General features: G+C 37.8%; 1 protein-coding gene across 5 annotated transcripts in view; it reads left to right on the top strand.

Annotated features, from left to right (window-relative positions):
• LAMA2 (laminin subunit alpha 2) overlaps nt 1-23,964 on the top strand; it is a 377,777-nt gene extending 353,813 nt beyond the window's left edge. For 4 of the 5 annotated variants that reach the window (XM_062572565.1, XM_062572567.1, XM_062572564.1 and 1 more), the window contains 12 exons: nt 1,171-1,389; nt 3,726-3,874; nt 6,407-6,583; nt 7,333-7,555; nt 10,244-10,303; nt 12,698-12,810; nt 14,461-14,650; nt 15,635-15,790; nt 19,077-19,230; nt 19,578-19,708; nt 20,380-20,602; nt 23,430-23,964. In XM_062572565.1, coding sequence (XP_062428549.1) covers nt 1,171-1,389; nt 3,726-3,874; nt 6,407-6,583; nt 7,333-7,555; nt 10,244-10,303; nt 12,698-12,810; nt 14,461-14,650; nt 15,635-15,790; nt 19,077-19,230; nt 19,578-19,708; nt 20,380-20,602; nt 23,430-23,587 — 1,953 coding nt within the window. In that variant the 3' untranslated portion in view covers nt 23,588-23,964. The remainder of the gene's footprint in view (nt 1-1,170; nt 1,390-3,725; nt 3,875-6,406; nt 6,584-7,332; nt 7,556-10,243; nt 10,304-12,697; nt 12,811-14,460; nt 14,651-15,634; nt 15,791-19,076; nt 19,231-19,577; nt 19,709-20,379; nt 20,603-23,429) is intronic. The other variant, XM_062572563.1, reaches the window with a different exon arrangement.
• The last annotated feature ends 552 nt before the right edge of the window (nt 23,965-24,516 follow it).

The following is a 24,516-nucleotide window of genomic DNA, read 5'->3' as shown; positions in this document are numbered from 1 at the left end:
TTTCAAACAGAATATTAGACTAGGTGGATCTGTCATGGGATGGCCATTTTTACGTTTTCAGGTTTATGATAAAGCTAAATTGAAAATAACCTGATTGATGAATTTTTTTAAAAATCTTAGGAATCTGGGTTTAGTTAAAATTTTCTTCAGAACTTTAGATTTGTTTTCAATTAGGAAAGAAGGATAGTTGTGTTCATTTTCTTAGAATTTTGGGTTTTTTTGCTTATAACTCTTCATTTTTCAGAGTGAGAAATGTAGTTGGATTAAGCATTTTGTTGGGGAATTAAATAAAATATTCTAATTTTACAAAAGCAGATATCTAAGTTAATGAAATAAAATAAGGTAAAACCAAAAGAAAAAGGCTGCAGATACACTTAGTTATTTAAATGCCCTGGAATTTCAGAGAAAGGCAAACTAAAAAATGGTTGTATCATCTGGCACAATCTATTAACTCTATGTGTGAAAACTTTTACTTTACTGAAAAAAATGATGAGTTATTTTAGAAAAAATCATTGTTTCTGTAGACTGTTCTCTACACCCCAGCTGGAACAATGGAAGAATTGGCAGTGATTACAGAAAATCTTCAAGAGAATGCACTGATTTATTATTTGATGACATACTCTACTCTATAAATTGAGTTACTATCTATCAGTGTGCAAACAATTGGGCCATAAGCAAAGAGTTCTTCATTTATGAGCCTAGCTCATCAAGAAAGCAGTAGATGGTGAAGCAATTATGACTGATAAATGGAAGTATTTTCTGTCCAAGTTTGACAAATAATAGAATTGAGTCCCTGTTTGCATTGGCTGTTGCTATCTGTTATATTGATTTAAAAGCAAAATCCCACTGTATTACCTCAAGGGAAAACATTCACATAAAAACCTCTGAGCAGTTAATTTTAATCCCAGAGGACTTCAGGATATTGAACTAAAACTGGAACTTTGTATTTCTGTAAGAAAGAATTTCAGAAATGTTCCAATGAAGCCAGACCTAAAAAGATATGTAAATGTTTTTTACAGCATATTGAAAAATAAATTGCTTAATTACTATGTTCTATCTCTCACACTAGTTACATTTACATAGTTTATTACATTAGCTAATTAAGCTTTCTGTTGTCCACAGGCTGCTTTAGTCCTACTAATTCGCTTTCCTATCCTCTTCTTCCTACAGAACATTTATACAGTTAGCTTCCCCAAACCAGGTTTCATGGAACTGCAGCCGGTTTCTTTTGACACGGGCACAGAAATCAACCTCTCCTTCAGCACCAAGAATGAGTCTGGAATCATCTTGTTTGGCACAGGTGGAATAACTGTCCCCACCAGGAGGAAGCGCAGATACTCTGGAAGGAAAGCAATCCCCCTGAGGAGAAAGCGCAGACAGACTGGGCAGGTACAAGGAACTTAGCAAAAGAGAAAGAGAAACCCATAATTTCTACCAAGCTTTTTCCACTTGGTTTGTTTCAATTTGCTGTTAGATGTTCATCCTTAAGTAAAAACTCCATGCTTGGAAATAAATTATTTGTAACGTTTTCCTTGGTCTGAAGGAAAATATGATAGAAACTCTTTTTTTTTTAATTGAAGTAACTATTTCTCTCTCTTAAATATATATGTTAACAGATACGTTCATTGTTAAACAACAGCTGATTTGTTTTTTATCATACAAATGCTCCCATTTCATTTTTAATTGGACCTAAATAGTGGAGAATACTGCTCTTTGCTCCTTCTGAGGACTAATTACAGACTTTTAATGCTTGGACATGCAAACTTAATTCAATACTTTGAACCAGGACCATTCTGTTTTCCACAAGACAATAAAAGCAGCAAAAAAATCAATGCAGGATAAGCCCCTAGATGTTTGAGATCATTGCTGTGGGATCCATGTTTGAATAGTGCCCCAGCCTCTCCTCCTCTCCCTTAACATAAAAATCTGCAATGTAAATCCTTTCTGAAGAAGAGGACAGAGTCAGTGTATTCACATAAACTACCTACAGACTCCAACTGACTATTTGATAAAAGTGTGATTGCTGTTAGAAATTATTCCAGTCCTGATTAATTAAAAACCTCATAAATAGACATGTTACGTCAAAGATAAACACAGTATTTTGATGCTTTCTTTCCTCAATGCTTTGGGGAAATACTTCATTACTCTTCTCCAAACCCGTTTTGGAACATAGCTCTCAGTGGATTGAAGGAACACACTCCAGAGACAACACATTTTAATGGCTCCTCCACATGACATTAACTTTGGGTAGGGGCTCTTTTACCATTACTAGCTCTTCAGGTCATAGAAATGAGTGTGATGCTCATTGCTATAGTAACTGCAGGTTAGATCCTGAAACCCGCTACAACGTATTGGTTGCTAGAGTAACTCTTGGCATGATTTTGCCAAGCCTCCAAACATTGAACTCACGGAGATTAATGCTATTCAGGGCTTGACAAGATTAAGACCAAGCCTTGTAACAGCAAAAATCAGAGGACTTTTAGTTTAACAGTCTCCTTTCTTCACTGCATTTGTATGTGCAGAGAGTCGAATACTTTAATGAGGATTTCCAGTATGACCTCATTTTACTGATCCTCATTGTAAAAATACAAGAGAATCTGAATGTAGTAGCAGCAGCAGAACTGAAACTACAGTATTTTGGCTGTGGTGAGCAAATTAAATAACCTTTTTGCACGTAGATATGTGCAGTCTTGTGCCAATTTTGTTCAAAAGTGTGGATCAATAAAAACAGAAAGGACAGTCTCATAAATGTCAAAGTAATTAATTTCAAAATGATAATTTTGCTTTTGAGGTGTGAATCCAGATTAGAGATGGAAGTGTCATAAGTCCTATGGTGGTTTGGACACACACTTGAGATACAGAACACCTGGGTATGAGTCTCCACTTTATTCAGAGTCAAGTTATAAGCTGAACTCCCTGCCCTCTCAGTTTGAACCTCTAGTTACTGATGCAGCAGATATTCCCAATCCTACCTGTTAACGCTGTGCTGTGGGACATAATACTCATTTAAGTGTGCACTAAATCCAGAAGCCTGTCATGCTCTTCCCTGGTGAGTGATTAAAAAGTCATTCTTCTTCACTCCCTCCTTTACAGGATGGATAGAGTTGAGTCTCTAGGACTGCCACAGGTAAACCAAGTATCCCAATCACCAAGCTATAGGTGTATTCATATAACCTGCATTCAGCTCCTCTCCAGTCACCCTGCGACCCCAGTCCTAAGTTTCTACATTTCCTTTACTTTTATCAGAAATTTTTAGAAACAAAATAATGAATTTGATCTCCCAGCCCCCCAAAAAATTCCCAGCCCAAATACTAATTAATTCAATCCCAGAACTGAAAAAAAATCTGTTTACAGATCACAGGCTTGATTTCTTTCACTAAACATCAAAAGTAGCAGAGAAAATTTTAAATGTGTTCTTGCATTCAAGTCTATACTCATTTATACCACTAAATCTAAAATAATGCCTTTAATTTCAGGAATGTTATTTTTAATTCATACCAGTGCATGCTGGCAGAATTTGAAAGATTATCCTCCATGGCTTTTAGTGAAGTTTCAGCAGATTACACTCCTGAAGTTGGAAAGTGTCTGGATCTGAGGCTGTGTTAAGGTTATCTTCTTGAATTAGAAACAAGTTCAAGAAATTACAAGAGCTATACTAATGTAAAATTAAGCCAAATGGTATATTTTCAAACGTAGCTTACCTTTTAATAATATGTATGTTGCAGGCCTATTACGCGGTGTTCCTGAACAGAGGGCGACTCGAGGTGCATATCTCCACTGGAATACGGGATCCGCACAGAATCACCCTCAGACCAGAAGCGGGCGAGTTTCACGACGGCAGAGCACACTCCATCCGGATCGAACGCACTAAAGGGTAACAGACACCTGACAGTGCTACAGAACACACAGAACTTTACTCAACAAACCTAATGCACAGACACCATTAGCAATCTATGCAAATGCTTCTGTAAAGCAAAGAATATCAGAGTCATTACTTCTTTATCCAGAAATTTTTGGAAGTCTGCTTCTGACAGTACTTATTACTTGGCAGAGCAAGGTTTACGTGCTTTACACAGATTATCAGCCTGTTTCTCTGAAGATCTGCATTTGCCTGGACAGCCATCTTCAACCTTTTGGTACTTGGCATATATATTTTAGTAATGTAATCTGTGCATAAGAAATAGTGCTGAAGTGCAGTAAGTCACCTTTTCAAGACATCTAGAGAATAACTATTTTCAAAGTAAATAAACAGCAACAGCACAGCAGCATGTAATCTTTTTGAGATACCATGACTTATATAAATGGGTTACACTAGTGCCCAACTGAATATGCTAAAACAATGAAAGTGCATAATTCCAGATAAACATAACGCTTCTTATTGCTGGAAAGCTGTTGCAGACCTTTTCAGAGCATGTTCTTTAAATGAAATTTCATTTATTTAACTTCCTTTACTCTTTCTCAGCCATTATAAAAAAGCCTAGACCTATTACTGCTTCACCATTCAGGAAATGATTAGAAACAGCAAATATATTACACTAGTGTGTAGGACTTGGGCAGTTAGTATTATTTATGGCCCGAAGTAATTGTCGTTCTGAAACGGATCAAAGCCTTGATGCAGGTATTTGCCCTACTAACATTCAGTGGATTAGGGCACTATGAACAGTGTTGTTTTTTAAAAAAAACAAAAGAAAAGAAAAGAATTGGAAATAAGCAGTGACATCCATCAGGTTATAAAATGTGTTAGATATAACTGAACAGGCTTAACCCAACAAGGTGAACATCAGGCTTCACTCTGGCCACTGCTGAAAACTGCAGTTAAGACTGCTGTGATCATTCTGAACCGCACTTTACACTTATGCACCTTGACCCACTCAGCAAAGATAGGTTTAAGACTAATACATGTCTGCAACTTATGTGCCCTGAGCAGTGAAATGTGAAGCTGCACTGTCCAGCTGGCAATTTAACCCTCTTTTTTCCACTCAACATTGCAGCAGTCCTGAGCCCTCCCAGCAGCCTCCTTGAGCAACAATTCCCTAGTGTCTAGTCACTGCGTGTCCTTCTGTACTCTCTATAGCCTGCTTTGTTTTGTATTTTGACAATTTTCTGACTGATTTACTTTTCTCTATCGTTAAAAAATGTAAATATCTTTGGGCAGTATTCTCCCCAGCTTTAATGTCCAGTTGCAGGTTAACTATAAATTTTGGGGAGAAAAAAAGGTGTTTTGGAAAGAGATGAGTGCATTATGTGAAACACTGTGTGCCTCCGTGACAGAACATGGTTGTGCAGTAATGATGACGGTAAGAAGCATTAAACAACAAAGAAAGTTCCTGTACGCAGTGCTACAGCAAATATAGTAGCTTGACCTGTGATAGTATATCAAGACGTAACTGGATGTTGCACCTATAATATTTGCTTTCTCTTCTAAGGTACATGATACTGATGCACATCAATTGTATCGTTCTACTTAGTGCCAAATGTTTACTATGGCAGTGGCTAATGATGAGATGTACTGTATATAGATAAAGGCATTGACAAGCAGTAGCTATGAGTAACACGCGGCAGCATAAGGGATAGCTCAGTAGCTTTGACATGCAAGAACATTCAGCTTTTCTCTCACATTTGGAGTCTTGCTTCTACCAGAGTAACATCCTTCACCAGAGTTACCCCTTTACCCCTTCCCTATTTGTTCTCCCCCCCATTTCTTGACTTGGCATGATCAGCCAGGAGCATCATGCTTTAGAAGGCTGCAGGAACCTTGCTCTTTACATCCTCCAGTTTGTTCTGTGCATGTGCTGTGTCTTTAGCTTATAACATATGCATTACCCAGGAGAGTGAATTATAGCACTGGTGTCAGTATGTGATGAAAAATCAGCAATTCTCTTAGTTTGCCTTCTCCCCCAGAAAAAATAACCAGATCTTTTTAAAAATGTACAGTATGGATCTGCAGTTGATTCCTGCAATCAGAGCAGTCTGGAGCATTGTTTGTCCCCCAGCAAGAAGCTAATAACATGTACATGTACAAACAGCCAAGCAAACGGTGACCCCATGCTATTACCAACCTGCTGAGCACTATATGATTATACCTAACTTCACAGTACAGCAAGCTTGGCTCTTACCATGTCAGTGCTGTTGCGTGACAACCCACTTCTTTCAGTTCAACCAGAGACTGATACTATTGCCTCTTCACAGCATGGCTTTGCCAAGCCCTGTCAGAGAACTACCAAGGAATCATAGTAGTAGCTGAAAACCTTCTAGTGCTTAATATTCATTTAATGTGCGCTGCTAATTACATAATATGGGTTCAGTGTTATAGCTGGTCAGGAGTTAATGGTGCCTGTGAAACGGCCATTTCAATACAGGCAATAACTGTACTAAATATATATTTTTAAAAAATCTTTTTTCATAGGATGTTTACTGTTCAAGTAGATGAAGACCAAGTACAGACTCAGAAATTACCAACAGACCAGCCTGTCTCTGTAAAGAAGCTCTTTGTGGGGGGTACTTCTTCTCAGTTTCACACTGCACCTCTCAGAAACATACCACCCTTCGAGGGCTGTATATGGAATCTTGTCATTAATGCCATGTAAGTCTCACTAATGCCAACAAATATCTGGTTAATGAAGCCTGTTTTTTCGTTTGCAATATGCACTCCATGTGACATGCAATTAATAAACTGTTTTACAGACAAGACACCACCTTCCTATTTAACAATAAAATTAGAGAAATTCAACAGTTTAACATTGCAGTAAGGCTTGCCTCAGTGATAAGTATTTATCATATATTATGATGTTTTGTTTTAAAAAAGGTTGATATCCAAGAGTATCCACATTCTGGAAATCACTATAGGGATTAATTTGCCTTATGGCAAGTGTCTGCTGCAATGATCTGGAAGGATGACCTAAGTTAAAAAAAGGGGGAGAACAGTGAATAAAGTAAAACCTGTGCAGAAAATTCCCGCCTGAATCTTTCTTTCACTTACTGAATAATCTAGATTAGGATTTTAGCAATTTGCACTCCATCCCTATACAGCAGACAGAAAGACAGACAGACATGACAGACCTCTTCAGAATGCAGTTCAGCTTTCCTACAATCTGCTAGAGGGTGTCTGTCTCCTATGCTGACTATAGGACCCACCAATGCACCCCATGGTGCTTATCACTCCTAATTTAAGTGTCCTGTTTAAGTACCTAAAATAGATCAGATGAATCCTGGCTGTTTTGTCCTGTGAATTCGAATTACACTGAAGCATATAGTGTTTTTTTGTTTTTTTAAATGGGTGACAAAGAGGCAGAAAAACTGATCAAAGCCATTGATTTCTTTGTATGTCCTCAGCCCCATGGACTTCGCTCAGCCCGTGTCCTTTGAAAATGCAGATATTGGCCAATGTCCCTCTCTAGAACCAGAGGCTAGGCCACCTGAGGAAGAAGATAAACCAGTCTACACAACAGCCCTGGTCCAACTTGAACTCGATGCTTACAGGGAGAAAGAGAGCCCAAGGACGACTCCTCCTACTGTGTCCCCTCCTTCTGCAACGCCATTTCCAACCTCAGCTCTTGTAAGTGTAGATCACTTTTCTCGGGTAAAGTTTGAGAAGTTTCCTTTACAAGGCAAAATGGAAAGAACAGCCATTAAGAACAGTAAAGCAGCGTCAAATAACAGAAACAGCATAATTTTATAAAGGAAACACCTTCTTGCAGGTCAGCGAAATCAGCAGATACATGAAAACTGGTTGATCTTATTTGCTTGGATTATTGCAAGAGTATTTTAAAGAATGATTTAGCAGCAGAATTGCCTTTTACTTGCATGTTTAGCCCTGAATCCCCACTTTTCAGTATGTAAGCCAACCACTATCTGATCAGGACTGGAAAAGAAATTTTTCTATGGGAGATCCACATCATATCACAACGTTACTTGCACTGCTCTCTGAAGCATGTGATAACAGCCACGTTAGTGACAGGTTGAAGAAACAGGTAGACAAGAGGTCTTTTCTGATATGGCGAATCCTCCACTATTATTCTATAAATTTAGTCAGGAGATTGAAGAATTTGAGAACTGAAACTTCAGTCAGTGCTGAAATGAATGCAACAGATGTTGCCAGAAAACTTAGATAGCTACATAGCAGGGGTCTTTCTTACACAATTCAACTGGATAAAAAACTTCTTCCCTCACAAGGGCAATGGTTTTAGAAGTTGATGAAGCCCTTTCCTGTCCAGAAAAGATGTAAGCTTAGGTATTTGAATATTAAACTGAATAATACATCCCCTGGAAAATCCTCATAGGAAAAAAAACCTTTGTGTTTTGTTAAGCCCAGGTTTACACAGTGCAGTAGGGGTGTGAGGTTTCCAAACAGTGAAAAGACTGCACACTTCCCAGCAGGGGGGCCTGTGTACACTACTGTACTCTGAACTTCCTCCCAAGGCAGTCAGTTCTCTCCCCACATCAAGACGAAAGGCAATCAACTTCCTCACCTAAGCATTTTTGCTGCTTGCCCTCTGTCAGGCAGTCTTTACCAAAATACTAAGAATTCTCTTATGTTTAAATTTTCCAGATGCATAACTACAATATATTCTAATTTTAATAATTAACAGCAATTTTAAGAAGTAGACAACTAGAACACTTAACTTCCCTTTTTACATATATAAAATACAGTAGAGTCAGTAATTTTGAGAGTGTCTCCAGATTGTCTTCCTCTGAAGATCTTTCAACCATTTTAAGAAGAGCTTCTACACTAGGTGAAGGTCAGGTTTAATTTTCATTTCCATTTCACAACTCTTCACTGCCACAACTTTACAGAACAGTGAGTTTTGTTTGTTTATGGATTTTTCTGTGTGGCCTTTGATGATCAAGATTCCCAGTGAATTGCATGTGGACCCTCCCTACCCTCCAAAAAACCCCGATTGTGATTTTCAGTGAGTCTGCCGGATGCGGGTCTGTCTGCTAGGGACAAAAGAATCTGAGTTGACTGCATCCTTTGTTACCTGACTTGCGTTCAGAATTCACAGCTGATTCTCCTTGAATACAGGCAGGATTTACAAAAAGGGATACAAAAATTTGGCTAAAAAACTCTACTCAGTAAAGTTATATTCAAGGTTTATGGCCAGTTTACTGGCCAGGTACATATGGCATAGCTTCACCCTGCAAGACTGAAGCCTCTATGGTGTACGTAGCTGTCTGTGTACCTGGAAAAGGGAACCTGGGACACAAGACAAGCAGCTTCACCGTAGTTATCACCTAGCCCCTAGCCTCAGAGTTGTGGCTTCATGCATCATTCCTGCCATTGAGGTAGGTCAGCATTTTCGAGCAATTACCACAAGGTGGAGTAGTTGTAACGTCAGGGCTTGGATGCATGTTTCCATTTGGGGTTAAAAGTAAGTAAATTTGCAGTACAGTAAGGCTATCATACAAAGATAAGAAACCAGACAACCTCAAGGTAACAGGGTAATCCAGTCTTAACTCTCACTGTGGTGAAAAGGTGAAGTCAGGCTATCAGATATTGTCCCTTGATCATGCATTATCAAAAAAGGAGGGAGAAAAAAAAAGTCAGAGACAAGTGCACTTTTTAAGGATCTGAGTGCTAACTCTTAAATGGCAAAATCGAGAGGAACAGTTACTCGTTAATACCAGAAATTAGTCCTATTGTAAGTAGATATTTTATATAGTAGATATCTAGAGTCTATGATAACTTGAAACAGACGTTTTTTAAAAAAATCTGAAAAACAGCATTCTTCCACTTTCTTTCTTGGAATTTTTTTTTTGTATTCTGTAGACTTGAAAGTACTTCAAAGAAGGCAAGATTTTTGATTTTTTTATGCTAATCTGAATTTTCCTAAACATTTTTCTGGAATGTTGCAACAAAATGAATAACTACAGTTTAATAATGAGGTAGCAGTCATATGACAATTAGCTCTACAGAAACACATTGTGGAAAGACTGTATCTGGTAAATATAAAGCAGAAAAGATTTGTTTCCTCACAGAAGGCTTAAATAAGGTATATGCTCTGTTTAAGGCCTTTCAGGGCATGTTTTAGGCTTCTGTTATCCATTTGCATTGGGGAAGGTTAATTCCAAATGAAGAAACTATCTTCTACTAAGGGCAAGACAAGGTCTAGGTTTAGGGTAGTTGGGAAATACAGTGGTCACCAGTCTGCTGCTACTGCCTGCTGCAAGTGCTAAAACGTTTCTTATCAGAGACCAGTGCTTGAGTAACTGCTGCTTCTGCCTCATGTTATTTACCGCTTCTCAGGATTCACTTGCTACTGAAATGAAGAGCGCCAGCATTACATCTGCATTTGGCTCTGTGACGGTATCTTCCAACATTTTTCCTAAGCATTCCTTAGTTGTTTTATTAACACTACTGGATGAGCTGCAGTGCCATTATTTCAGTGGTGCTCCCTTCTTTTTCCCTCCTCATGAATTGTTTGCTTTGTGATTGCTAATATAGCATTGTGTGTAGAGAATGTGTGACACCAGTCCACCAGTGCGCTTTCCTATTGGTCACTGCCACTGGGATGAACACACAGATTTTAACCAGTCAAGTCTTTGACACCTGAAAAGGCTGAGATAAAGTGGCTAGTTGAAGAGTACAGTCTTGGAGCTCTAAGGTAATATGGGAAGATTATTAAACAGTTTAAATGTAGGACACCTTGGGGCCATTAAAGAAAAACAGAACCAGGAATGTTTGGTTCACATTCTTGTAAAAGCTGTAGAGCTAGCTGGCCTAAGCTAAAATGAAAGCAGAGACAGACTTGTGAATAGAGCCTGGAATGTTTTTAAGAGTGCCTTGTTTTTTTTTTTTTTTTTTGTTTTTGTTTTTTTTTGTTTTTTTTTTAACCAACATTTCTACATCATCCCAGTGTGTGTTCAGTATTACTGATCAGTATTTATCAGCAAAAAATCAGCATGTGCTTGCTATGATTCCAACCATCACTGGTCTGCCTGGTACTTCCTCCCATTCCCTGTCCTTACGGTCCCCCAGCTGGCATGGCACAGTGTTTGCTGATGCTGGGGCACCCAAGGCATCAGGGCCAGGCCTTTTACTAACATAAACCAGCCTGGGAGTCAATATAATGCCACTGTATGTCCTCTTACCATGTAACAGTGTGCCACAAAAAGTATGTGTTTGTGCATTTTTCATTCATTGCTGCTGTTCCAGTACCAGCGGTTAGTCCCGGTCTCCAAATCTAAGCAAGCCCAAATGCTACTAAAAATGATAAACTACCAGATAAAGTTGTAAAGCTTAAAATAATTGGAAACTTTTTATTCAGCATTATGAGATAAGAGCGGGGTTTTTTTAATCTATTTGATGAGCACTGGAAGACTACTATCACACATTCATAACTTAGTCCTTCTGGATTTCCCCATTTTTTCCTTGCTTTGCCTAGTTGTATATTGATGTATATTTGTCATAATGCATGGTGTTCTACTCTGTCACATTCAAAACAGAGTATTCTTTGTGAAAACTAATTCCTACACTATTGGGAAGATTTGTGACGTGTGGAAAAAAAAATGTGACACTACTAAAAAACTGAGTGAGAGAGAAAAAGAAATTTCTTCTTTGCTGTTGAAATCTCAATGCCTGATGATTCACTCATGACATTTTTGAAATGTTTCACAGAAAGAGCTCTTTGTCGGCAAAGCACTGCACCTTGTGCTTCGCAGGTCCCTGCTGAGTCAGGGCTCAAACAAGAGACTGTCGCCAATCCAAAACTGTATCAGCCACAGTCCTTCAAAAATAAGCTCACAGCTATCAAAATTTGGCTTTTTTTCTGTGGTATTGTTGTCCTGATACTGTGCTGTGTTAGATCCTTTGAGCCGTTTTTTCAAAGTATTCTCAATGGGAGGCAAAAGCTAGGTATGAATAGGAGTGGGTAATTACCATGGTCTCTCATGGCCCCTGGCACCCACATATAAAAGAGCTTTAGTGCCAGACATGGTCAAATTAAAGAGAGAAAATTATACTAGACAGAAGATGTTTTTAAATGTATCACTTTAAGATTAACATAAATAAAATAGATAAGAGAGAGGGACAACTTTATTTTTCCAGCAGGTAACATTTACGCATTAGACAGCTCAAGGAGTTTAACAGTTGTTTCTTCTATAAATCAATTAGTCAGCTTCCCCCATTGCTTGTGGGGGCCCTTCAACAATAACAGAGGAAACAGCAGCACTTTAAACAAAGAATACAAGTGTATAACTATATGGCAAAAGTGGAACAGAGGACTCACTGACAAGACGCAGGAAGTGAAACTACTTTTAACTCATTATTTTTCGGTTGACTAGATTTCAAGTCAACAGAACAGCATTCCTTTAAAATTTAAGTCTTGTTTCACTTCTGTTAGAGGGCATCCTAATGTGTAAAACTCAGAGTTATGTGAGCTAAGAGAAAACAAAGCTGCCTGGAAATCACTTAGGAATCTTGTAAACATCCACTGATGCTATGAAAGCAGCACTCTTCATATATTACTTGTATTTGCTTTTACAACCAGCTTTATGAGCTCTGCTTTTAAACTGAATTCCTGTTACACCTGTTTGTGACTTACTTTAGTTAATGTGATGAGACATCAACACCCTGAAAAGTTGCAGGGCAAGTGTCTGTAATAGGTAGAATGCTCGATTCCTGAGCAGCTGAAAGACTTCCAGCATGCGCCCAGCTGAGATACAGAATATGAAGTTTGTATAATCAGTATAAATTCTACAGGATTCCTGTGCTGCTGACACAGAACCAGCCATTTTGGAAGGCGGCAAGCAATTTGGTCTTTCAAGGAACAGCCACCTTGCAGTTGCATTTGATGACACCAAAGTGAAAAACAGGTATATCATTTATTTCAATAGTAAGTTTTGGTGGAATAATGTGAGATAAAATGCCTCTCCCTTAAATATGCTCAAAAGCTTTCCCTTCCAATTATGGGCCTAATCTGAGGATCATGTCCTGTGCCTAATTCATGTCATTAAGTGAACACCAGTAGCATTTAGTTATGAAACCTAGGCGAGTCCACCTCAGTAGCTCTCGCAAACACAGTTTACCTCTTTGTTTGCAAAGGCTAAGATACATACAAATCCTGGACTGACTTACTTAAAGAAAAACAAATGGAAGAATGTGTGGCCAGTTCATACAACTGAGTTAATACAACAGAGTTGCTTTTTAAAAGGGAGTTTCTTGGTTCAGTAACTTGATAATTCCATATAATAAGCAAACTTTCTTCCTTCTTATTCTGACAGTTAAAATCAAACTTGCAGAATTACCAGGCAAAATGACAATTGTCCTTCTAAAGTATAACTATATATATACATATACACATAGACATGCAAAGGAATTCCAAGAGCTGTTTCTAAAAATATAGCGATTTCCAATGGCTTTGTGAAGCAATAACTTGTTAATTTTTCATTTTTGCTGTGAAGGCACATGATCATTAACAAATGTGCCATATCACACCAGTGAATATTTTTGCAGCCTTACTAATTTACAAGTCCATCGTCTTCCCACTTATTTTACCTACAAAGTTGCCATACTGCATATTTTCATTTATGCTAATTTTAGAAAATTAGGAAAATCATCAAAATAAATATATAATCCCGCAGTACTTGCATGTTTTATTTTTCAAGTAAGAATCCACGCCTGACTGTTCTCATGGAATGATTTTTCTTGTTTGTATTATCAACTACTTCAGGTGCTTACTTGGTAGCCTAACTTGGGCTAGGCTAGTGATCTGCTGCCACTATAACCTTAGCATCCCAACAGTCTGAATCACATTCTGTTTTTTTTGCTATAAGAACAAACCTACAAATGCAGTAAATGCATCCCATGTGGGGAGGGCCATCACCCTCACTGTCCACTGTTCTGCACTTGCCGGCGTTCATATGGGGTTGGCAGCCTCTGAAGGCTTCTCTGTTGGGGGCAGTCAGTGATTTTCACGAGACAGCAGCTCTCCGCAGACACATCCCCATTTTTTCTTGGGAGAAATCAGAACAACAATGTTTAATATTCTTACTGTAAAGTCTTTCCTGTCCATCTTTAAAAGTTTTGTAACCTAACTTCAGGCAATACAACTCATTAGAAACTCAATATTTGCCAACTGTCACTACAGCTTCCTCTTTTTTGTAAGATATGTGTGTGGATGACTGATAACATCACTGGAGTTTTACAGATGCTGGGGGTTTTGAGGTAGCAACTACAGCTGCAGTTCAGAATTTTATCTAGAAATTCCATGCTGAAGTTGCACTTTTATATCTCCACAGTTAAGGGATTAAAGAACACTTACATGTTGGGGATCAGATATGTATGAAATGCAATTCACACATATCCAGACTATTTTTCCTGAATTTCGATCGACAAGCAAAATAGGGCCCTAACTGTTAAGTTTCATTAAAGGAATATAGAAAGGTAAAGCAGATAAACCTGTCTATGTATGACTCTGAATATCTTTTCCTTTGTTTTTGTCTTCTTGTTTGTCTGATTTTCAGACTTACAATTGAATTTGAAGTCCGAACAATGGCTGATTCTGGCTTGCTCTTTTATATGGCCCGCATCAACCATGCTGATTTTGCTGCTGTTCAGATAAAGAATGGACTGCCTTACTTTGCATATGATCTGGGCAGTGGAGACACCAACACCATGATACCCAACAAAATAAATGATGGCCAGTGGCACAAGGTATAATAGTCTATAATTACCCTCTGTAATGCTATCTTGGTCTTGCTTTAAGATATTTGCAAGATGTAGTCTATACAAGCTAAACTTTTAACTAGGAACTTTTGTAGTGTGCAAAATTTGTGCTTTCAGATGCAGTGTATGTTTTGTGTATGTTTTGTACAGTACATATTCTGCTAACAAAAAAGATAATGCTTGTCTTTGAAATATGTCCTTCAAAAAGTATGTCTTTTTATATGCTGTGTAAGATTCCTTTCTCACTCACCAAATCCTCCTTCTGCCCAGGTTAACTGTCCATCTGAAATTTACAGTTGTGTATAAACACCAAGTTCAGTTCCTTGTCTCCAAACTACCCCGTAAATATTCTGTAACACCTGTTTCATGATAAATGTGCTGCTACGCGGAAAGAAGCAATGTGAAAGAAAAGCCAAAGAAAATGCTGTTTTCTCTCTTTCTGCTACTTTGAGCTAACTACTATGCTGTTTTAAAATTTGCTGGTATGCTGGTTTCATTTTATACTTAATTCTTTTTTATTCACAGAGCATTATTATATTGTTTTGTAGAGATTTCAGTGAAACTCTTTAGAGAGAAATTGGTCTACAGTTGTTAGAAGTAGAATTGCATCAACTTTTCAGCAATCACACTTCTTCCACATTTTTCACAGCCCATTTATATGAACAGAAGTCTTACAAATACAGTTGGTATTATATTTATTCTAGCCTGAACTATGATCTGAGGAACATCCAAACTAGCCTCCTGACACAGATCTAATTAAAAAGCAGTCACACGTTTGCACAGAAGCTTGCACGGCAGAGTTCTATTCCAGAAACATTATCCATAGCTGCTACCACACTGCTACTGCTGATGGCTCCTACTACTTTCGCCTTTCTTGTTGCAGAGTTTGGACTATAAGGCTAGTCACAATCTGAAAACACTTTGTTATCAGAAAACTGTCTGTAATTGTATTACATTTGTGTTTCTTTTTAGATAAAAATATTTCGAACCAAGCAAGAAGGAAACCTTACAGTAGATGATGTTTCAAACAGGACTGTTAGTCCCAAAAAGGCTGATATATTAGATGTTGTAGGAATGCTGTATGTTGGAGGACTGCCAGTGAACTATACAACTAGAAGAATCGGTCCGGTAAGTTTAGTTAGCTATCCTATACTGCATATGTCCTGATCAGTACCGCTATTTTCCCCATTCTGCTTTGTTTTACCAGCTCTCCGTCTCCCCACTCAAATGCCCAGGAATACTGATAAAATGGATCTTACTGACACAAAACATCTTCAGTATAAGGATCTGACTCAGAGCCCAGTACAAAGAACCGGAAATAGCAATTAGTTATTTTTATGGAAGAGTAGAAAGATCCAATAACTTGTATCCAATTCAATCCCGACACAGCTAGAAAGCATGAGGTCCTAAAATCCAGTTGACTTTTTTCTGGGCTGTAATTCACCTAGCAGTAAGTGCAAATGAACTGTGAACTTTCCTAAAAGAAATGGTAAAGCCAAATTTACCCTGGACAAAGTACCCAACAGTACTGCTGCCTTCTGCAGTAATCGGCTTGTGTTATTACCAAACTAGGAGAGAATTCATTTTCAAGTAAGAATATGAAAACTATGCTGTCTTCTTTCTATTTCCAAAACAAATGTGTATACATGAATTTATCATGGAGTTACTTTAAATTCTTAGGCCTTCTGAATGCCAGGCTTCCATGATGAAAAATTTCTTGGCAAACAGAGATCCCAGAGAGATCAATACCATTTTTAGCCTAAACTCCGCGGGACTAAATAGGAGCACTGCGTCCCCTCACCCAGGCCATTTACTGCAACTATCCAGACAACTCCATGTCAGTCATCTTTCTTTCCTGATGATCCCTTCTTCCAACAACCACATGCCATTATCAGAATTAACCTCTTCCCTGTATTACTTTTCTCTCTGGATACAGGGTTTTTCAAGTCAGGAAGTCTGAACTTGAGTTAGCTTCATTACAGCAATCACGTTGGGCATATTGTGCAGTATAAGAGCAGACAAAAAAATGAATTATCAGCAGCAACTATGTCTAGGCTCATTCTGCAGGGTTATACAGAATGAGTAAAGAGGAGGCAAAATTACACATCCCAGCAAGAAATCCAGACTATCAATAAAGATCATACTACTTAGCAAATTTTGGTCTGTGGTGAAAGACCCAATTGACACATTGATCATTTGGATTTCCCAAAACAGCTCTGAGGCACTGAACACGAAGAAATACTTAACTACTCATAACAAATAACTCCTAATACTATCAAACTATGCTCTTTGCTGCAATTAACAAATACTAATCTAATGAGATATAGGTGACACTAAATCCTTGCCCATTGCTTCTTGCCAGAAGTGCAAGTGTCACCTATATCTCCTTAGATATTGCCAGAAGCAATAGAGGCAACCCACAGAGACACATGGCTCAGTCTGGCAATAATAGTTGTGTTAGATTCTGACAGTCTTTTATGCTTTGGGATTTAAATGAAGCTGCAATTTCAGACATCATTCACAGAAGGTAAAAAGCAGTGCTTACCTTTCAATCATTCTCAGTAAAATATATTACATGATGTATTAATAGTATGTTGTGCTGTAGTCTCTGAAGCAAAATAAGTTGAAAGCATGTATTATCCCAGGCCTTTCTACTAAACACACATCAACCTCTTTTAGACACTAATCTAACACATAGCAGTACGTGGGCTGGCTTTCTGTTCAGTGCAGAAGACTGTGATACCTAGTTGTTTGGCTCCAGCAGATTTCAGATTCTAGGCACTCAAAACTCCACTTTCTGAAAAAGATTTTATATAGCATATTATCATGCTAAGTATAATCAGACATGCCTTTCCGTAGGGAAAGTGAGATTTTAAAGTTAGAGCATCTTATCAGAGTTGTTTAAAATCTTGCATTGCCGTGATTTATTCTCACAATAAAGTTAGCAAGATTCAATTTTTGGTACTGGAACTTGTTGATTTGGAGATATTTTTCATTTAGAAATTAGAAAACAGGTGTTTATGAAGAATCTGACAGAAACTACTGCTCAGACCAGAAACGAATTTACTCAGTGACATTTTAAAGTTCTTGTGAAAATTTTGAATAGGTCTTTTTAAAAGAATTATGCTGTACAATACCACAGTATATGATCTGATATGATCCAATACCACAGCTTTGATTAGGGAAGGGTTTTTTTTTAAGTAAAAGTTTTGGGAATTCTTGCAAATTAGTAGTCAGGAATATTAATAGAGGAGATAGTGTGCACAGTCAAAACTTCCCTTTTCTGCAGATGTGCCTTTTTCCTGCCTGTATTTTTAAGTATTTCTAACACTGTATTTTTACGTTGTTTCTTATTTTTCCCTTGCCACATTGCTTATGAGTATGTCTTCCTTTTCTTCTTCATAGTGTTTATTTCCATTTTCCTCTCCCCCATTATTATCTGGGAGAAGCAATCCTGGCCAAGTCACATACCAAAGCCTTCATTTCAAGCTGACAATCAAAATACAGCTTGTGCATACCTCAGAAAGAAAAAGGAAGGCGAGCTCAAGAATGGTTCCTAGAGGCAGGGATGCTTCCATAGGTGCCCTAGGATGCACTTATGCAGCTGAGCCTAGGGCAAGCCAGCAGCGCCAGCCTGTGCAGCCTCTCACTCCTGCCCCAGGATTTCACTTAAACCATCAGCTTAAGTATGCACATGCCACTTGTTTGTAGGCGCAGTAATGTACTCCCAGCACAAAAGCCAAACAAGAGTTGCGGTTTGCTCTCTTGCCCAGCAGCCTCCATATGCCCAAGCACATTTCCAGCTTCTGCCAGTCTCTGTGGCCAGCAGAACAGTTATTCTGAATGTGATAAGTGTTCCTACATAAGGTTATATGGAGAACCAGGTACAGCCAAAAACCTTTACTGTTTATTTTAGCAGGCATGTACCTGCATTACCTCAGTCTCACCATGCAACACTAGGCGCACAATAAAGGGATTAAAGCAAAAAAAAAAAAAAATCAGCAACTCAGAGAACTATATCCAGTATCTTTGTCAACCAGCAAACTCCATAGCCTAGTTGATTAAAAAGGTAATGTATGGGCCATTAAATTTCTGCTTTGCTGATGTAATTTGCTATGTTTCATTATGCAGTGTATTATTTTATGTCCCCTCTACTAAGGCAAACAGATATGACTCAGATCACATCTCTGAAAAGTAATGTAATTCATCCTCAGTGTGACGGAGATTAGATTCCAATTACAATCAGATATTAAGGATTAGCCATGTAAAACTCAAGTCTTATTCGGCTCCATAAATCCAGCAGATTTATAAGCAGAGGAAAGGTACTTTTTGATGACATAATTTAGGCCCTTCTTATGAGTACTTAAGCTTGCTTTGCATGGTAAAACTTTTTTGTTTGAAATACTGAATGCAGGTCACCTATAGCATTGTTGGCTGCATCAGAAATTTTAAAATGACAGAATCACCTGTTGACCTGGATAATCCAACTTCTAGCTTCAATGTTGGAAAATGCTTTGTCACTGAACAGAAAGGAACATACTTTGATGGAACAGGCTTTGCCAAAACAGGTAATGAACAACAATATTTCTGATAATCACAGAACAAAGAAACAGGAGATGGTATTTTCAAAAACTTTCAGTGCTACCTAACTCCTATTGACCTCAACAGAAGCAAAGTGAGACCAATAGTTTGAAAATCCTACTTATGTTTATTATATTGCCTAATGATAGACTATATGGATTTCTAGTAAGGTCTAAGTACAACCACTGTAAGTGTTACTTACAGGATTTTGCATGAAATGGTTTCATTAATAGTGCTATGTTACCTTGCATTACTGTCAACACACTTAGTGAGATTATTAGGACTAATGTTATTAAATGCTTTTCTTTGTTTTATTATACTTTTTCCTTCCAAGTTGGTGCATACAGAGTGGGAACAGACCTGCTAGTGGAATTTGAATTCCGTACAATGCAAATGAATGGTGTTCTTCTAGGAATTAGCAGCCAGAAAATGGATGGGCTTGGCATTGAACTAGTAGATGGAAAAGTGAGTAATGAAGCATTTTTGGCTCTTTGTAGAGCTTGTTTTTAAAAACACAGTTTAAATGCTAGTTTACTGCACCAATCCCAAGATATCTTAGTCAATATCAGGGCTCTTGTATATGCAGCATTTGCCACTTTCCATAATCAAGAGGTATTTATACTTTTGCTAAGATGTTCTAAAAGATACTGTAATACTTGATCTTCCTAAAACTACAACATCAGAACTTAAATGAGTGAGACTATGCAAAGCTGTGAGAAAAGCTCACTAGTCATTAATACTGTTAGTTTCTTGTGCTTATTTTATTTCATAGTTGTCCATCACTATAAAGAGTTTGGGGAGGGGGCAAAAATCAAGACAAAAATGACAATACAACAATTTTTTATATTTCCACTAACATTTATCTGAGTGACATAACCCAGACCCCAGTGAGACTGGTGCAAGGGCACAGCAATCCAACCAAATGGCATTTGCCTTTTTTAACTTAAAATCAATATGCTCTGTTGATGGCACACACTAAAGCTTTGATTTAATAACAAAGATATAATAAAAATAAACAAATAATCTGCATTTATTTAAAATCCATACTTCTTTTTTATGGAGCTGGCTTACCAAACTATGCAGAACTATTTTCAGAGATAACTCATTTTCATGTCATGAAATTTCATGTCATTCAGGTGATGTTTCATGTTGACAATGGTGCGGGTCGATTTTCTGCTGTCTATGAGCCTGATGCACCAGGCAGCTTGTGTGATGGACAGTGGCACAGAGTTATTGCAAACAAGGTCAAACACCATTTAGAGCTGACTGTGGATGGCAACCAGGTGGATGGTAACAGCCCAAACAGAGCCTCAACCTCAGCAGACACTAATGATCCTGTCTTTGTTGGAGGATATCCTGGTGAGCATTGAACATACAAATAATCTTTACTCATGCTCGTAGTGCTGCCTTGATAATGTCTAAATGCTATTAGGACTAACATGCTAAAGTTGATGAATAATAATATCCAAGTTTGTAGCAGTTGGCATGGATGCTTGTTCTTGCATCTAGCTGCCTTTCGGATGAAGTACTGCAGTGCCAAATGGATCTCATATATTCCTCTGTCCATTCTAAAATACAGATGCTGTCACAGAGGAACAGGGACACTTTCTGACACTGCTACCCCTAAACACAACCTCCCTCTTAATTCTTTCTTTTTTTATTATCAATGGTTATAGCATTTGGCAAATTTAACTGAAGAATGTGTAAGTACTTTTCGTGAGGAGGGGTAAAAGAGACTGTGTGTGTAAATAAGCCTATAAAATATGCATTGAGGAATGTGGACAACAGCTTGTACAAAGAGGTAAGAGAACATCTATTTCTGATGAATGTCTTCACAGAGTGTCTTCAGCCTAGTGCTTTTTACAGGAAAAAACAAAATTTGCTACTTAATATACTGGGAATCCTAGAAAGAACTTGTTTCTAGCAGAGGTGAATGAACAGGATCCAGAACTAGGCTGAACTCTGCAAATATCTCAACTGTGATTTTAGAAAGTACCATGCTATTAGATAAGCCTCTTGATTGTCTGTGAATAGATAGATACCAGTATTCATAATCAGCATAGTGGAAGATGAAGCTAGTTACAAACTGCCAATTCCACTGTATTTATAACAATGTTTTCCTCTATCTTGAGAACAAAAAAGCTATATGTGATTGCACTGTATGTCTGACATAGTGCATATAGAGGTTAATGGCAAAACTCCTCTTGGATTAAATCCTAAATGATTCTCTTGAAGTTGTTTTTCCTCTATTCTAATCTGTGTGATGCAGTATATCAAAAAACCCTTCTCTCTCAAACTTCAGAACTTTTTAAAAATATTATTGATACTGAGATACAAGAGGATTATACTTCAGTCACAAGACTGACAACTTGGTGCTAGAAGGAAAAAACCCTCACTGGCAATATTTTTACAACCAAACAGGATTATAACATAGGAGTTAGTATTGAAGAAACACTGCAGATGGAGCTACTGTCTTCTTCTGTACTGTATTTAGCATCAAGAGGAACAAATTGAAGTAAAACTGCAATCTTACAAAACAAGATTACATTTAACTATGTTGAAGTGATACTCCTGTATTGAGCCACAGCCAAATGCCAAATTATGAAATATTTTTTAAAAAACTTACTATGGACATTTAACCACCTGAATTTGCCTTGCTGACTAGTCTAGCTCATCCAAGAATTGTTTTTTTAACATTCTCAATACCACATACACCTGGCCACTTTTTTAATCAAAACATCAGAGAAATATTTTCATCTAGATTTTTCCTAACTACCCTTGCCTGAGACAGAGAACAAGAATAGGTCAGTTCAAGAGCTGTGACAGCTTTTCTCTATATATGTACAAATATCACAAATTTGAAGTGTGGTATCAAAGGATCCTGTAAAATCAGTATAGGTTTAGATATTTTCCAGTCCACTCGAGGCATCTCATCTGCTGCATACGCAGTGCAAAACAGCCATAAACCAGCTAGAATTAGCTGGTGGCAAATTTCCTATTCAAAGAAAACTTTTTGCCACCAGAAAGTGGGCAAGGATATCAATTCCTAGCTATCAATAAAGCCATTACACAGCTGCTACTATCATTAGAGTGCAGAATATGCACACACTCTGTGAAACAGTATGATGATATGTCCAATCAGTCCCCTACAGGTGTGAATCATAGAATCAGTAAGGTTGGAAGGGACCTCTGGAGATCATCTAGTCCAACCCCCCCTGCTCAGCAAGGTCACCTAGAGCATTATGCAGCTTTAGCTCAATTGGTTAGAGCATGCTGCTGCTAATGCCAAGGTTGCAGATTCAATCCCCATATGGGCTACGCTGAGGGTTGGACTAGATGATCTCCAGAGGTCCCTTCCAACCTTATGATTCTATGATATCTATGTTAGACAGGGTTGCATCCAGGTGGGCCTTGAAGATCTCCAGAGTAGGAGACTCCACAACTTCTCTGGGCAACCTGTGCCAGTGCTCCGTCACTCTCACAGGGAAGAAATTCCCCCTCATGGTCAGGCAGAACAAGTCTGGCCATGAATTTCAGGCAGTGGAGAGAAAGATTTCCAGCATCCCCATCAAACCAGCCCTCACCTCTACCCTCTAGTAGACCTCCTTTAATGAGTAAGATGTCCTCAAATCCCTGGCTTTACCATCAGCAAGATTAATAAATAAATATATAAAATTCAATATTTGAAAACTCTTAAAACCATTCCTTAAATGACACCTGAAATCCCTACTGAGTAACTGTCTCATTATGTTAGGGGTAAGGAGAACTGTATCCATTTTGGCCTTCTTTTGTTCTGTTATTCTGTGGATAAATAGAGGAGCAGTTGGTGATTTGCAGATGAATATGTACTCATCATACATCATTTGTAGATAGTAAGCTGGCATTTGACTATTTTGCCTAATTTTCTATATTATGCAACTGAGCTATATGATTTACTACAGCAGTTTAAATGTGTTCAGATTCTGCCACTGTCATGCTGGGAAAGCTGACTGTTATCACTAACTCAAGGCTGTTAGCATGTTCAGTCATAATGTTTGCCACTTTTTTGAATAAAAAAATAAACAGCAAATAAAAAATAAGAAATACTCCTGGGGAAGGCTGTTCTACAAAACTCTTGTAGAGCAAACTTAAGTATCAACTCAAACTTACAGAATTCTTTTTGCCTTTTTCCCCTCTTCTCTCTCAGATGGCCTGAACCAGTTTGGGCTGACCACTAACATCCGTTTTAAAGGATGTATTCGATTTCTGAAGCTCACGAAAGGTACTGCTAAACCTCAAGAGATTAACTTCAGCAAAGCTTTGGAACTAAAGGGTGTTCAACCACTGTCATGCCCTGCAAACTAACATGGTATCCTTAAACTGATAAGGGCCTGTTTGTATAAGCACCTCAGATTAAAAAAAAAAAGAAAGAAAAAAAAGAACTATATATACAGTACATTCATAATAAAATGTCTTTATGCAAGTATTTTAATAGTGTCTGTGATGTATTCAAATGGCTATTTCAAGGTACCTCCCAAAAAGAAGGTACGTAAGAATCCTTTTTCTCTCAGTTTGTTAACTGAATAAAGCAGTAAGGAACTCTTTCATAATTCCTTCCTTGTGGCTTGAAATGGAAAGTTTCAGCATCCTTTTGATGCATATTATGCAGGAACTGATATATATCATTTGTTTGGTTGCACGCACACCTATGTCCTTCATTAAAAATAGGCATATTAACTTGATTCAGAAGTTTGCTTTCATCACTCCCAAGAACTTTAGAAGGTTTTTCTGATCATAGTATCTCTCATGAAAATTTTGCTGAGAAAATTCTGAGTTTTATGTATTTTCTCTGGATGTTGTCATGCTGCGTGACCACGAAACCAAGTTCAGGGAAGGGAAATGGTTCTACTCATTTAGTTTGGTGTTAATGGGGAAAATATATTGCACCTAAAATCTTTGATATATCATCATTTGAACAGCACTAGATTTTAATATAGTTTATGCTGTTTGATGTTTGGAGATACAGTCTCTAATGGAAAGAGTAAAACCAGATTCTACTCATTTATCTAGAGACATGGTTTTAAATGTTTCATAATGAAAAAAAGTTTGGTACTGCCCCTCCAGTACTACCCACAATCCAGAAGCTACACATAGCAAAATTCACAAGCAAAGTTTATAAAGGAAAGCAAAAGCTGGCACTATTGCATTATAATAGAATGAAGGTGAAGCAGGAGAATGCCAGAGTACATATTTTTATGCTCTTCTGTCCCTTTTTTAATCAAATCCTTAATGTA

Source organism: Rhea pennata, chromosome 3 (genome assembly GCF_028389875.1).
Source record: "Rhea pennata isolate bPtePen1 chromosome 3, bPtePen1.pri, whole genome shotgun sequence".
Classification (NCBI taxonomy): Eukaryota; Metazoa; Chordata; class Aves; order Rheiformes; family Rheidae; genus Rhea; species Rhea pennata.
Note: the sequence above shows the minus strand (reverse complement) of the source record. Positions and strands in the feature narration are given on the sequence as shown.